This window comes from Coptis chinensis, chromosome 7, assembly GCF_015680905.1.
Source record: "Coptis chinensis isolate HL-2020 chromosome 7, ASM1568090v1, whole genome shotgun sequence".
In the NCBI taxonomy this organism is placed as follows: Eukaryota; Viridiplantae; Streptophyta; class Magnoliopsida; order Ranunculales; family Ranunculaceae; genus Coptis; species Coptis chinensis.
Genome location: NC_141462.1, coordinates 52,934,903 through 52,951,664, shown reverse-complemented (window position 1 = coordinate 52,951,664; position 16,762 = coordinate 52,934,903). Strand labels below are relative to the sequence as shown.

At 38.5% G+C, this 16,762-nt stretch overlaps 1 protein-coding gene and 1 pseudogene across 1 annotated transcript; both read left to right on the top strand.

Annotated features, from left to right (window-relative positions):
- Window positions 1–3,396: 3,396 nt before the first annotated feature.
- On the top strand, window positions 3,397–10,864 carry LOC147487925 (uncharacterized). Its single transcript, XM_086574203.1, has 3 exons — window positions 3,397–3,991; window positions 8,940–9,755; window positions 10,275–10,864. The coding sequence occupies exons 1-3, from the start codon at window positions 3,397–3,399 to the stop codon at window positions 10,862–10,864; spliced, it is 2,001 nt and encodes a 666-aa protein (XP_086430329.1).
- Window positions 10,865–14,053: 3,189 nt separating this feature from the next.
- Window positions 14,054–16,534, top strand: LOC147487924 (putative MYST-like histone acetyltransferase 1 pseudogene; annotated as a pseudogene).
- The last annotated feature ends 228 nt before the right edge of the window (window positions 16,535–16,762 follow it).

Here is a 16,762-nt window from a genome sequence, read left to right as displayed (position 1 = left end):
AGCTCTCATATGATTCAGTGCACTACCATTGTACTCTTTTAATTTTTACAATTACTTTTGATTTCTTTCTCTAATAAAATCAGATCCTTAAGTTTGTATAGTTGCTGTGTGATATTATGCAAGATTGCAAAGGATGTCCATACTCTATGGAAAGCTGAATTGTGAACTTGGTTGAATCCCGTCGATATCACATTTATTATGTGTACTTCCTCTTCCCTATTTTCCCAGTGTATTTCTTTATATATATCATTCATGCATGTTCTACCATGTCATGTCCCAATAACCCAATAGAAGGGATGCAAGTAGACTTACAACTAGTGGGTTATACCGCTAGTGTCGGTGTCGAAAGCCCCAACCACATCACCAACTAAAGATCCATTAGCGTTTACACTTGTGGGGAGGTTTGAAGATGTGGAACCAAGCTTTATTAGATGCATAAACCAAATCTTATATGCATGCGTACTTGCATAGTCAACCTTATCATCGAAGTAACTTTGCTGCAACTTTTTAGGCTCTGGGTCTTTCTGCTTTTATGTTAAATACTTGAAAAGGAAGCGGTATGTTTTCATTCAAATTTGTGGTATTCCTAACTAACTGTTTTCATTGCAATATGTTCCCAAAGTTAACGCTTATTTGTTTTGTCCTCGCAGACTCAATTCTTCTGGTTTTGTTTTGCTTCTAAGTCTTCCTGTTTCTTCGCAATATCTCAGTACAAAACAGTGGTATGTATTCATTCGAATTTGCTTTGCTCCTTGTTTTAATTTGTTTTGATTTTGTAACTACTATTTCCATGGTCTCCAAGTAATGCGATTGGTGAAGGCAGTGTCATATGAGTCATGCATTTTTTCGTTAAGATTCATGCCTTCTTCTTGCGTTTAATATTCTTACTATCTCCTTATACATTAGTTAGTATTACTGCATGCACTTTATAGTTTTCATCCGTTTACTAAATTTTCCCTACCTTAACTTCCAATTAGAGAAAACCAAACAAATCCCTCAGCGAAACAAAAAACTATTTAATGCTCCAGTTTGCCAACTATATAGGGATTACAATTGACACGACAGAAGCAGGGTTCCCTCTCATCCCTCCTTTTCCACTCTCAGTGTTTTAATACCTAATGGAAGTAGTAGAGGAAGGTTTACCCATACAACTGCACCAAATTGATAGGTTCTTTGGTCGATTTTATAGTCGTCAAAATCAACATGCTCCCCTACCACGTGCTCCCCTACCAACTACTACTCGACTGCGCCTTCATAATCGTCTGCCACGTAACTCTTTCACCCAAATTTCAACATACCTCAACAGGTTAAACGGCCTACCAGAAATTGCCTATCCAACTACTCGAAGACGTACAATTCGTTCTAGTCGTGCTTCTTTTCGGCTTGTAAGGGTGTTACCATCTCAACCTTAAAGTTCTATGCATATTCATAGGATACCTGATCAGCCAGAATCCTCTAGAAATAATCACATGGTTAGAAACTATGAAGGAATCACTTCAGCAAGGAAAAGGGTCAATGATCTAGATGAAAATTGCCCACTCATAGAATGGGTTCATAGAGTGGGTAATCATGCAGAAAATTCTTTGCCAAGGGAGATTGTATCTAATTTAGCTGAAAATGCACCGTCTATTCGATGGGTTGACAATCTACCAGATCAGGCAACGACTTCAAGAGGTTATGACAGGGTTGGAAGTCAAGAAGATCAATCTTTGCAACTGGATATTGTATCTAATTCTTATTCAGCCAACAATTGCTCGCTCATTCAATGGCTCCATAATCCAAGGGTTGCAGGCCCAATTGATAATACTTGCCTAACACCGTTTCATGCAGAACCTTCAAGCCATTATTCTTTGCAGAGACATTGCATTTCTAATCACGATGACATCTCCCTCCGAAGGCAAACGGTGGAGCAAAATCGGGCTAAAAATACTGCCAAAAAAAAAGAGCTCGTGCAAAACAAACAAGTGAGCAACGTGTATCGACACAGTCAGTTGATACTTCTAGAAGAAAAGAAGCACGCATTGGCCAAACCTCCGAGCAGAGAGATACTCATCGTGGCCTAGACACTGCTCGTAGAGCTTTGGCTCGTGGATTTCAAATAGATGAAGTGCGATAGTCCATACAAGCTCTACGTAGAGCTCATCGAAGAACAGCATTTGAAAGGCAAAACCCTGTTGAAAGGGTTGTTCAAAACGCCCTCAATGCGTTATGTAGAAGAGTTGTTGGGCGAAGAGTTGCACGCCAAGCAATTGCCCGTCAAACAGTGGTTATTGCTCGTCATAGAGTTATTTCGCAAAGCGTTGTTCATCAAAGCCTTCCTGGTGTTCAAGTTATGGTGGGTGAAGACAATATCCGTGAAAGCCCTAATCTACCACCTAGTATGGATGACTGCATACCACTCTCCAATGCACAAGTCTTTCGGAGATCATGCAATGATATTTCATGGGTCAGTTGTCCTCTATGCAAAAGAAAATTTCCCGATCTAAAGATTTCTGTAGGTATTTGTTTTTTTTTTTTTGTATATTTTGTTGGAATATGTTTGTATTAAGTGAGGACCTCACCTATAATAACAAAGAATGATGTAGGTATTTGTACCACTTGCAAGTTGGATAACCGGGTGAACCCTGACGCTGGCATGTTCAGTGTTAACAGTTTAATGGATCAAGGCATTGTGCCTCTAAAACTATCTCGTTTGTCCGATCTAGAAAAAATTCTCATTGCCAGGGTGCACCCCATGATGTCTGTGTATCGTGTTAGGGGTCAACAATACAAGTACAGTGGTAATGTCATAAATTTTGCCCAAGATGTCAATCTGATTGCCACTATTCTGCCATTCATGCCCGCTGATTTGTCTGTAATTCTTGTAGTTAATAGAGGGGGACCACATGCAAGCAAGGAATTCCGTGTTCGGCGAAAATTTGTTTGCACAACATTAGTTTGGTTGAAAACTTATCATCGGTACTATAATGATATAATTATTAACAATGGAACTATAGAAGGACTACCTGTAGATGGACAACCTGAAGATATACCACAGATGTGCCACCCTGTGGAAGATACCAAAAATGGAGTTTCTGCTATACCGGGGAAGCAGATGAAGATGAGGGACCACCTAAATTGCAAAACCAGGATTTGCACATTGATGAGTTTCATGCTGTTGGAACCATTTCTATTGCAGCATAACCCAATCAACAAGCACGTCTTCAGAGGGAATTCAAAGTACCAAATGTAGATCAAACTAATGTTCATATGCCTTTTACAACTCACATCATTGATGAGTTCTCAACTCCTGTATATGTTGTTATGGCATTTCCAACTTTGTTTCCTTACGGTGATGCTGATCTACGACAAGCTCGCGAGTGAAAAGTCAATCCATTGCCGTACTTCCAATATCTGATGAAATATCATGATGGGCGTTTTGCTAGAGATTCGAGATTCCGCTACTTTGCTTGGAGCTCTCTTTCAAGGTGGCAGGCACTTTCTTTAGGTGATGTTTTTGTCAGGAAAAATCCAGGGGATGCTGAGTTGTCAATTGAGGAAATTCGAAATATAGTTTCGTCCAGCGACAAGCAACTAGCTAATTGTGTCTCTTATTTTGCTAACAACATACATGGTACCCGATCTTATTGGTATACAAGATTGAAAGAACTTACTGCCATGGTTAAACAATTAGGTACACCAACCATTTTCTTTACACTCAGCGCTGCTGACATGCAATGGCTAGAACTGTTCTATATTTTAGATCCTTCTAATGATCTTGAAAGGATGTCTCCTTTAGATAAAAGAAGGGGACGCGCAAAGTTAATTAATGTTAACCCAAATGTTATCGCTTGGTTCTTTCAGGCAAGGGTGGAATTCTTCTTCCGGGATTATTTACGAGATGAGTTCTCTATGGTTGATCATTGGTACCGGTTTGAGTGGAAAAATCGTGGTAGTGGTCATGTTCATGGATTTCTTTGGCTATCAGATGCTCCAAATGTTACTAAGATTGGTACGAGTGTTATAGATAGAGCTAATGTCATTGAATATTTTGATAGACTTGTTTGCACTATGAATCCAGACCCAAGCATGTCTAGAAATATGCAACATCATCCTTTTGTGCACGCACTTTGCCACTTGACTTACAACTTGATACAAAATGAAGATGACTATGTTTCATTGGTCAATTGGGTCATTCGACACTCTATATGTGGAAGTCATTGTTTGCGCTTACACAAAGCAACCAAACAAATGGTATGTCACTATAGATACCCATTTGATGTAATTGGTCAGTCGAAGATTGTAGAAGAGCCTCCCAACAGCAACATGTATCGTTTTCTAGGGCACCAGAATGATGAACTTGTGTGTTCCCTGATAAGTGCTCAAAAAGTGCTATTTAACCCTCGATTATGCCTCTTGTTTAGCAATCTTAGTGTACTAATAGTTTTTGTAAGTTATGTTTTATGATTCTACAGGTGAAAGAAAGAGTTTTGTGGAATATTAGAGAAAAAGGGGTAAAACGGAGCAATTCGGAGCATTAAGGATCACATGGGAAGCCCGTGGACAATCATGGAGAAGGCCAAGGAATTGGAGCTATTAAAGATGCGACTTGGACCTATTTCAAAGCCTATTTGGAAGCCCAAGGCCAAAGGATTCGTTGCTTGGACCAAAGCCTGCAAAAGAGGATAGAAGGATAGAGTAGAAGAGACAAAATAGGCTTACGCGTCTCGGACGTATGGATCGAGCGTCCAGACGCATTGATCGCGTCTGAGACGCATGAATAGTGCGTCCAGACGTATGGATCGACACTGTAGCTAATTCCTTCTCAGTTTTGGAGACGAAGTTGGACTCTGAAAGAAGTCTATTTGTATTAGGAAACAAATGACGGTTCGGAATGCTTCTAGAGCTCATTGTAACCTCTATAAATAAAGGACCTAAGTGCCTCATGTAATTGGCCAATTCACTTATATTCTTGTCTCCAGAACTTGAGGCAAAGATAGATTAATAATAAAAGATCGGTTTTAACTAGTTGAGTCTTAATAAATTAGTCTTTCTAGTCTTATGTTCTTCAACTCTTTTTCTTCTCGTTCTTCATGTTTTTCCTTCTTTATGGAAGGCTAATCTTCTCCTTCAAGGGAGGAGATGAAGCCAGTGCTTAAGGTTTAATGATTTTTCTGGTTCATGGTGTTCTTCAATCAGGTTAGTTCTTTATGTTTTTAGTTATTAGTTCCATTGCCCAGACTAGGGGATGGAAGTATAGATTAAGGTTTTTATTTATTGCAATCGAATATCATGCTAGTTTAGGGTTTTATTTATTATAATTGAATATTTGCTAGTGACATGCTTTTATTTATTGCAATTGAATATAATGCTAGAATAGGGTTTAATTTATTGGAATTGAATATTATACTATTATTCTCTACTTTTCTTTTAGTTGTGTAGTGTTTTAGAGTAAGGGAAGTATTCCTTGTGTTTGCCTTAAATGGTGATTCAATGAATAGCTACCCAAGCTCACATAAAAGGAAAGAAGATACTAGTAACATGAACATAGGAATAACCTTAAGTAGAGTTATTTGTTAACGATGTTTTGTCCAAGAGGGCATCGGCACTCGCTCGATTGCCTAATTGTAGTCTACTTGTAAGAACAACCATGAAGCAGAAGGTCATAGATCAAAAGTATTGGTGGATTCTAATCTCTTGAATTCCCTCTCTTATAAATTCTCAATAGTTTAGTTTAGTTTAGTTTAGTTTAGCATTAGAATCTATAATATCTATAATCATAGTTTTTAATCCCTCAAACCCCCTTTCTAGTCCTGTCCTTCATATAAACATACACTTAAAAGAGGAACAATACCCTACTCATCCTTTACTTATTGAGGGATAATTAGGTTTTGATACGCTTCTGTTTTGTTCAACGACCATACACCATCTACATACACAAAAAGAAGCTTGTCAAAGCAATTTGGCTACCAAGCACATGAACAAGCAGATCAAGAACTGAAGTCTACATTGGGCAGCCTGGCCACCAGTATTGAAACTTTGATTAAGAAATTCAACCAGTTCTCTATGAATCCCTCCAAGATCAACAAGTCTCAAGGTAAATCTCCCCTAGTCATACAAGCTAGCCGATACTGTGAAGTCTATTCGGACACTTCTCATGCAACTCTAGAATGTCCTGGTTACTATCAACATGCATCAGTTGGAGAGTACAATGTGAACTCATTTCAGAGGCCCAACCAAGGTGGTAATAACTTTCAAGGCTATTATTGGAGACAGAACGCTGGACCCCCAGGTTCTCAAGATAAAAGTTATATTCCATAGACAAGTCAAGCTTCACAGTTGGTCCCTCAACAACAATTATACTCTCAACAAAATTCCAATACAAGTGGATAGTTAGTACCTGATCCTAGGAGAAATTATGCCACACCTGCTAACCTGGAGAATGCAATTACATTGCTATCACAGAAAAATCAGAAGTTTGAAAGTGTTCTAAAGCTTCTTGCACAGTCTCAGCTCAATCTCCAGCAATCTCAGGCAAGTCAATGTTCTAGAATGGAGTCTCTAGAGGTTAAGGTCGACCAACTCACTACTGCTTTGTCTGTAAAGACATAAGCCATTCAACCTAGCTTATCGGAACCAATATCAAAGAGTGAAGATGTATGCCACATTGAGACAACTGCTAGTACTGATCACCTCCATGATTATGTCAGCTCAGTTACTACTTTCAGATCAGGATTGAAGATAGACTACAAGGTTGACTTACCTTCTCATGATGACATTGCTACAGAGCAATCGGTTAAGATTTCAAATGAAGTTCAAAAGGAAGTGGGGGAAATCCTTTCCACTCCCATTTGTCAAGATGACCAAGACAAGATATGCAAGAATGCCAAAGAGAAAGAAGAGCAAACACATGCTGATGTGTTTGTACCAAAGGCACCTTTTCCTGTGTTTTATGCTCAAAGCAAAAAGGACAAGCAATTTTTAGAGATGAAGGAAGCATTTGAGAAAGATAACATCAATATCCCCTTTCTCAAAGCGATCAAGCAGTTGCCATTATATGCCAAATTCTTGAAGAATGCATGCAACATAAAAGGAAGTACTCATGTTCCAAAGCGAGCTTTTCTAGCTGGACAAACAACATCTATTATCCATCAGCAAGCTCCAATCAAGCTCAAAGATCCAAGAAGTCCTACAATATCATGCAAGATAGGAGAAAAATTCACGGGTAATGCTCTTTTAGACCTTGGTGCTAGTGTTAGACCTTCGGGTAATTTATGTGTACCAAGCATTGGGCTTGGAGAACCTAAAGCCAACAAAAGTCAAATTGAAGTTAGCTGACCATTCTACCAAGATTTCCAAAGGCATAGTTGAGGATGTTCTTCTTCAAGTAGCCGATTTTTACTATCTAGTGGATTTCATTGTGATAGGCACCCAGGAAGCCTTTGATAAAATACCAATTATTCTAGGCCGACCTTTCCTCGCTACCACAAAAGCTTTGATAAATTGTCACAATGGTGAAATGAAGATCAACTTTGGTAAGATGTCCATGGACATAAATATCTTTCACCTGTTGCATAAGGATTGTGATGACACCGAAGGTGGAGAGGTGTACTTCCTTGATAGCATGATACAAGAATCCTTCCCATTCGAAGATACAATTGAGAGTGCTCAATCTACAGAAAACTGTGATGAACCTGAGAACCCCACCACAGAGGCGTTGCTAGCCATGTTCTTGGAATCTCTACAGAAAATTCAAGATTTAAGTGATCAGAATGGAAAATTGGCAGAGAGAGTATCATACCTTGAGAAGATGAACTCTACATTTCAGGATGAACAAATGACTTACCTTTAAAAATCGCCACTAGAGAATCGGCTTAAAGAAGTTTTAGAAAAACAACAGAATCTAGAAACTGAAATGACTCTTCTGAAGCAGAAAGTTGACCATATTGATAAGAAACATTGCACTGCTGAAGCCTCTTCTACACCATCATTGTCTGAACAAGAGAAGTATGTGAACTAGTCTATCGCCCACCTTGAGCGCAGTCAGCCAGATATCCATTATCATCACTGTGGTGGTAAAGGGCACATCAAATACTATTGTCCTGTTAAAAAGAAAGATTTTCCTCAATCTTCTACACAGAGGAACCACAAGGCCTATCACACAATTATTAGACCTGAAATAGTTCAAGGTAGAGAAGCAACTTCACCAGCAATCTTTTTGGCATATCAAGGAGTATTTTTGACAACCCACAAGGTGAGATATCCTCGTCCTCCAAACATTCGTCAGATTTGGGTAAGAAAATCTGATCTCCTCACTCCAAATTGATAATGCATGATATATAGTCTTAGGGATCTGACTTAAAAAGACCTAACAAAAAAAAAATCTTGGTAAAAGAAAATGTTCTTATTTTTTGGATTAATTTTGATATTCGGCATCAATGGTAACATCTTCCCTTTTTCTCATTCATTTCATTTACTTAATTTCTATGCATTGAGGACAATGCATATGTTAAGTTGGGGGAGGGTGTACTTGAGAAGTACTTGAGAAATGAATTTCGAAAATTAGTTTTCAAAAACAAAAATATTTTTTTTTCCTATATCAGTAGTATGAGAAAAATGAATTTTAATGATGAGTCTGGGATATAGATTATATACTGCTTAGTGTTGAGTTTGATAGATAGTTGACATTATTGATTTCATTACCGCTTAGACTATTTATTATGCTCGGACATAGTTCTTGTTGATAGAATTCTTTATCAAGGCACCACCACCATAATACTTGATCAATTTTGTGTACTTTTGCTAAAAGAGAGATTTAAACCCCTAGTAAACTAGAAGTAGAATTTTTAGACTTAGCTAGTGAGACTTGAGCTTTATACCCATTCTTTGGAGAGTTCTTACGAAAAATCCGAGTCTTAGTGACTCAACATCTGTCAGTTCTTTATGCCGTTGTAATATAGTTTCATTATTCGTTGATTTGGTTAATCACGAAGTGACATCAAGTACCGACCCTTCTTTATGGATTCTACACACGGACGGTTCCAAGAACAAATCAGGTTCAGGTCTTGGTTGTGCTTTGATCCGACCCGATGGCGAGAAAATTGAAAAATTTATTCGCCTCAGATTTTGCGCATCAAACAATGAAGCTGAATATGAAGCGGTTCTTTATGCAATGCGAACAGCACTTGACCTGGGGGCGACAAAGGTCGAGTTATTCACTAACTCAAAGCTTATTGCGAATAAATTTGGCGGATCATTTGTTGCTCGAAATGATAGGATGGCTGCATATGTCCGAAAAATGCATGAGCTATCCATTCATTTCAAATCCATTGCAGTTCACCAACGCTCTCGCAATGATAATCGTCACGCCGATGCCTTAGCCTATCTCTCTGCTGCAGTTGATGTTAACAATGAAAGAAAAATTTATATTGATTTCCAACATTTTCCAAGCATAACTGTTATAGAAGAAAATGTTCCAAACTTATATATTGCTCATCTATGCTATTTCCAAACAACATCTCGGCATTTCGAATTCGAGCAAGTAAATGCCGTAACAACAAGGAAAAGAAAGAGAGAAGAGCTAGCTCAATCGGCCGGCACAAGTTCAGAATCTCCCTCAGAGGAAGCAGCTCAAGAAGATTTGGTCGATCATCGTTTTGAGAGTGATTCTCCACTCACACAGGATGCCGACCAAAGCAATGTTGATATGGAAGATGAGTCCCATGAAGCAGATAGTTCTCCAGAAGTACCACATTTGGATCTCCAATCTATCGACGGTGATTCTTCACCAGATGATTGGAGACCTACCTATTTAGAATTTCTGCAACATGGAACTCTACATAAGGATTCGTCACTTTCCTACAAAATTAAGAGAGATACCTGGAAATTTGTCATAATTCCAAATTCTAAAGGCAAGCTCCTACTTTATAGGAAAGCAAACAACTTCAGTCCTCTTCTCAAATGTCTTTCCAAAGATCAAAGTCATCTAGTTCTCGAAGAAATACACTCCGGACTTTGTGGAAACCATTCTGGGGGACGTAGTCTTGCACATAAATCCATGACTCAAGGATACTGGTGGCTTAGCATGCAAAGACACTCAGCGGAATTTGCCCAAAAATGCATACCATGTCAAAAACATGCAAATATGGGCAAACTCCCAGCAACGGAACTCCACCCAATTCTAAGCCCTTGGCCTTTTACGAAATGGGGCTTGGATATTGTGGGACCCCTACCAAAGGCTCCTGAAAGTGTACGATTTTTATTGGTTGCGACTGATTATTTCGCTAAATGGGTAGAAGCTCAACCCCTTGTCAACATCTTAGCAATAGATGTACGGCGTTTCTTATGGAAAGACATCGTTTGTCGCTTTGGAATTCCATCTAACATCGTCTCTGACAATGGTAAACAATTTGATAAGGAAGAAATTCACAAATTTTGCACCTCACTAAAAATTCAGCATAATTTTTCCGCTCCATATTATCCACAAGCAAATGGACAAGTAGAAGCAACCAATAAGACGATTCTCTCGACTTTGAAGAAGAAGCTTAATGAAGCAAAAGGAAATTGGGTTAAAAAGTTACCAGCGGTGCTTTGGGCTTATCGCACCACTCCAAAGCATTCTACCAATCTTTCCCCTTTCAACCTAGCTTATGGCATGGATGTTGTCCTCCCGACAGAATTAATTGCACCAACTACAAGGACAGAAGCAGTACAAACTGGAAACAATGATGCTACTCTAACTTTGGTGGCAGACTCAATCGATAAAACTCGAGAAGAAGCTTTACAATGTCTAATAAAATATCAGGCAGACATGAAACACAAATATGATAGAAAGCTTCGCCTCAAGAGTTTTGAACCAAAAGATTGGGTACTTAGCCGAAAATAGAAGCTCATTGAATCTGGGAAGCTGTCAGAGAATTAGGAAGGACCGTTCATCATTGATAGGCCAACATCTAAAGGGTCTTATTTCCTTCGTAGAATCACTGGAGAAAAATTTGTCAAGCTATGGAATGCTTTTCATTTGAAAAAATTTTATCGTTGAATGTTTTGTTCATCATTCATTGTAATCATTTCATAATTCAATAAAATTCGATCCATCTTTCGTTTTAACTAGGAATCAAATACCCCAAATTTCATTAAGTTATCATTACACTTACACTGTGGGGGTGACGACACCCCAAATTTAATTACGTTATCATTACACTATGGGGGCGGCAACACTCCAAATTTCATTACGTTATCATTACACTATGGGGGCAGCAACACCCCAGATTTCATTATGTTATCTTGGGGGCGGCGACCCCCCAAATTTCATTACGTTATCATTACACTATGGGGGTGGTGACACCCCAAATTTCATTATGTTATCATTACACTTTGGGGGCGGCGACACCCCAAATTTCATTACGTTATTATTATATTATGGGGGTGGCGACACCCTAATTACGGTATCCTTAATACTTATATCTATTTTGCCGACCTATCTCAAGGCCAGATTACCCAACTCTTATATATTTTGACCTACCTATTCTGATTACCAATCTAATAAAAAATAGATAAAAACCAATAATCATGAATACAGTGGAAAAAATAAACATAATCGAGAAAGAAAAAACCGTAACCTAACCTCACATCATCCTAACAATAAAAAACAAAAACTTCACTCAAGAAGTTGCGGCATAATGCTATCCTCCACTGGAACTGGAACACCTTTTAGATCTGACGGTGATACATCTTCCAACTTCCTATAACACATAGTATAATAATATGACAGCTGCTGCAATTTTTCCCGTTTCTCAGAATCTCTCGATTTCCAAAGTCCAACACTTGCAGATGCTTCACGCAATAACGCCCCAGATTTCTTAGTTTTAACTGCATGTTTCTCAATCATATCATCCTTCTCTTCACACCCAACCCTAAAATTTTCCACCCTCTCATGATATTCATCTAGCTCCTTCAAAAATGTATTCTCTTCCAATAGTACCTTGTAGTCTCATCTAATCCCCTCAGCCTCGCAAACTCGTTTAGCCAATTCCAATTTCTCACATTTTAAAATCTCAACTTCATCACTCAAAACCTTCTGCTCCCTGAGAACAACAATTTCTTGATTTTGTTTCAACAATTCAGCTTTCATGATATTCATTTTCATCTCATAGTCGTGCAAAACTACTTCATTTCTCATAAGTACTCCTCTCAATCGTTCATTCTTCTGAAAGATGAGCTCTCTTTCCTTCCAAATATTTCTCAATCGCGCATATTCACTGGTTTTAATCTTATAATTTTCTTTAGCTTCTAAGATTTCTTTAGCACAATCCGCAAGCTTCGACGCCTAAGAGAACAAAAATAATGTGAAAAAAAAAAAAAAAACACACACACACACACACACACACACACACACACACAAAAAAATTACCTCTACAAGCTTTGAATTCAACATATTAATGGTTTTTCCAAAATCTACACTTCGTTGATAATCCAAACACAATAACTCTGGATTTGAAATATTTGACAAAATAATTTAAAATAATAATATATAATAATAAGTAAATACTATTAAAATAACTATTCAACATCTAACCTTCAATTGCCAAGGCTTGCACGTCTGGAGTGATGAGCATAGGCGTTGAAGAACTTCCGCTCATCCCTGGCTGCATTGAAGAAGGTACAGTTGAGCCAACAATGATGTTGGTACTAACCACAGTAGACACTTCTGTTGACACGCCTGCATCGGTATCAATAGAAGTCGGCAATCCAGCACTAGTGCCAACAACAGTTGATACTAAACTCGACACACCAACAATAATGCCATCGGCAGAAGTTGCTACACCAGCAATGGTGCCATCAGCAGAAGTTGCTACACTAGCATTGGTGCCAACAACAGGTGTTGGAACTCCAAAACTACTTCCACCAAAAGGAGTTGGCACTCCAAAATTGATCTTGACAACAGAAGTTGAACCCATTGTATCTCCACCATCGAAAACTTTTTCAATCTACATTACCAAACGAACCATTAAACAATCGATAATGAATATTATTCCAAATCACAGAAACAAGATCAACACTAACCAAGTCCAGATATACTGTTAGTCATCGCTTCCCCACCGATATCATCATCATCATCAATATCATGCACATCAGTAGTTTTTTGTGCCGAAAGACAAAAAACCTGTCATAATTTCCAAAACATATTATAGGTATTACATATATGATATTTTAAAAGAAATATTATATACATACCATTTCTCGACTCTCAATCCCTTCCTCAATTTTACTTGAGTTATCCCCAATTTTATTTTTCTTCTTTTTTGGACTGCTTCAGAGTCATCTCCTTCTACTTCTTCGTCATCTTCACTGCTATCATCTACAATAACATTCTTTTTCTTCTTTGAGCCACAGTAAGGTGCTAATTTCCTAGGCTCATTAAGCAGTCCAGTTTCTATATCATGATAATAATCTACAATATTGTCTGGAAATGACAGATCATAGACATCTGCATTATGATTAAACAAACTAACACATTTCTTTTTTATCATCTCGCTGCTAAACAATGATATATTTGGAAACTTCAGAATATCCCCTATAAAAAAAGAACAAGATAATCATAATGTGATGCTAACTATTTAAAATAATTATAAAAATATTAAGTTAATATCTTACCTGATATATTGTTAGGATAATCAATATTTTCGAACCTCCAATTGCCTTTGATCTTAAAACCATACAATTTCGCATTCTTGTAGTTCGAAGGCATCCCATAAAACCAATAATTCTGGTTGTGATGGTTATGATATCCCAACGCATAACTTTTAGAAGAAGCCTTGTTTTGTCATAGAGGCTTCAATAACTCAAACAAAAGGTCTGACGACATACTCCTTTGATAAACCTTACAAATCCTCGCTACACAGGCAAAAATAGCCCAATAGCCAGGGGATAAGTGTAAAGGATGTAATCTCCATCGAGATAATAACTCGAAAACTGATTTCCGGAATGGAACACTACAACCAAGCCAAAAATGTGAAAACAATAAAATTATCTCATCCTTTTTACACTTTTGGTCGATATCGCTACCAACATACTTAATAGAAACATCATCTCCAATATCATACTGTGCTCTCAAACTATCTGCATCAATACCCTTCGCCACCCTATTCACATTAAAATCCCCCTTATCACCCCATCTTCTCTTCAAGTTATAATTCATCTCCATTAAACAAATATTTTCAATACTGTCAAAAACTAAACAAAATAAAAATTTGACCTTTTCCCAAATCTCGATTCAATTGATTAAACCCTCAAGCCACGAAACCACCTTGGTAAGCACTAGAGTCTCCAACGTGCAAACTTTACTGAGCAAGACGAACGAAAAGTATTATAAAATCAGAACTTTGTTTTATTTTATTTTTCTTCTCTCTCAGTTTTATGACTGATGAAGAGCCGACTTGCATTCTTTTTATATCCAAAGACTAAAGTAACGTAAACCAATAGGTTTCCATGTGTTTCACAACCAATAAAATTCATTGGTTTCTTGTGTTGGGTCTTTCACAAACAATAGGTTTCTATTGCCGCTCCTGAACTGAGAAAGAAATAAAGTCGCATGGCAAAAGAAGACCAACAAATCCACGGCAATTGTTCCTTGAAATTGTTGCCGCTGCATATTTATTGGTTCCTTGAATCTTTTATTGCCGCTGAATCTTTTATGTGGCTTCCCAATGAATCCCAAGAGCTTCCACGGCATTCTGCACGATACAAATGGCAACCGGCACAATGGCGCATTCCCAACAGCTCAAGAATGTAGTTTACATAATTTGGGGCACATTCAGGCAAAAGTTTTATATGCAGTACTCCATATTCTGTTCCCAACGATACCCTCTCCTTCCCCAAAGATAATAACAGATGTTCATGTAGCTTGGGTGGTGAAGACGAAATGACGACGACGATGGAGTGCTTATAGAGACAAGAATTTAATGATTGGGTAGAGTCTCATCAATGCATAGAAATAGAACCCACCTCAAATTTTGAAATTGCCGCTCGAGTTGCCCATCATTTGAATTGCCGCGCTCGAGTTGCCGATCGCAATCCCATAAATGCAGCTTGCATTGCCGACCCAAAAGTTTTTTTTCAATTTAATCCTTTGCCGCTGAATGCCGCTACTATTTTACCGCTGGATGTGTAATATTGAATGTCGCTGCTATTTTTTCGAATTGCCGCTGGATGTGTAATTGAATTGCCGATGGTGTGCTGATCCATTTGAATTGCCGCTGGGATAGAATTGCCGCTGGTGTGCTGATCCATTTGAATTGCCGCTATGTTTTCTAACATATGAAGTAGTGGCCGCTGTCCATAGAACTGCGCAGGGAAATCAATTGGACTGGAATCAACAGTGGAGCTAATGGAATAGCATCTATTCTAGTGTGCATAAATGACGCTCGCAAGCCCATAAATGCCTCTCGCAATCCTTTTGAATCATTGCGACAACGGAAGTTTTGCTGTATGAGTTCTAGTGTTACTGGGACCAGGTTCGCAATAGCTTTCTCCTTACTAAACTCCCAAAGATATATGTGAGTATTGCTAGATCCAACAAGGAAGAAAGGTCTGGAATTTACTGTGGACGAGGAGAACTTACGAGTACCAACAGCTTCAAGTGTAAGTGTTGCCGAAGCAAGATAATTTCGTGCTTTCTTCGCCTTAGAGAGCATTTCCAAGACCATTTGTGATGCAGAACTAAGGTCACCAAAGTTCAAATGACACGTCAGCAAACAGTTATAGAACTGTTGATATTCGGAAGTGTGATCTCAGGCATCCCCCAGGAAATGAGATCTACCGAAGTGGAACACTTTCTATGTTTGAGGTTGATGGCAATGACAACAGAGTCTACTGTCAGAACCTTTGCTATATGGTTAAATTGTTTCTTGACCACAAGACTCTGCTTGATGATGTTGATTATTTTCTGTTTTACATTCTATGTGAGTGTGATGATCGTGGATGCCACATGGTTGCCTATTTCTCAAAGGAGAAGCAGTCAGAGCAATATTACAATCTGGCCTGCATTTTGACTCTTCCTCCCTATCAAATAAAGGGCTATGGGAAATTCCTAATTGCATTCTCTTATGAGCTTTCTAAGAAGGAAGGCACAGCAGGGACACCTGAGAAGCCGCTATCTGACCTTGGAAAAGTAAGCTACAAAGAAAACTGGACCAGGGTTCTTCTAGAAATTCTGAAAAAGAAGGACTGCATGATCTCTGTTAGGGAGCTTAGTCAAACGACTACCATACGGCCAGATGATGTCTTTTGCACTTTAAAGGACTTGAACCTCATCCAGTATACTCCTGAAGGGATGCAATACGTTTGTACAGACCACAATATACTTGATTCCCATCTTAAAGCTGTTGGTCCTGGAGTTCCAAAAATTGATGCCAGCAAACTGATGTGGACTCCCTACAAAGAGCAAGATCTGGATCTAGCAGATGTCCCTTGATGTTTCAGTTAAGCTACTTGTCAGTCTTCCTGTAAATTTGTAAAATGTAAGAATTCAGAGGAATTTTGTTTCGGTTCGTATGATGAGTTTGCTTCTATGCACGGTGTCTGTAACCACTCTGAGTTTGGCAAAATAGCAGCTTGCATTCAATATTCATATGAAGGATGGCACAGCCGGTCCAGCTTTGGGTTTGCTCTCCAGTGTTCACCCACTCACTTCCCTTCATAGCCAAAAAAAAAACCACACAGGCTTTGCCCATGTAACAAAAGGAGAGCGATGTTGCGGCCCTCACAAATGTGGCCCAATAAA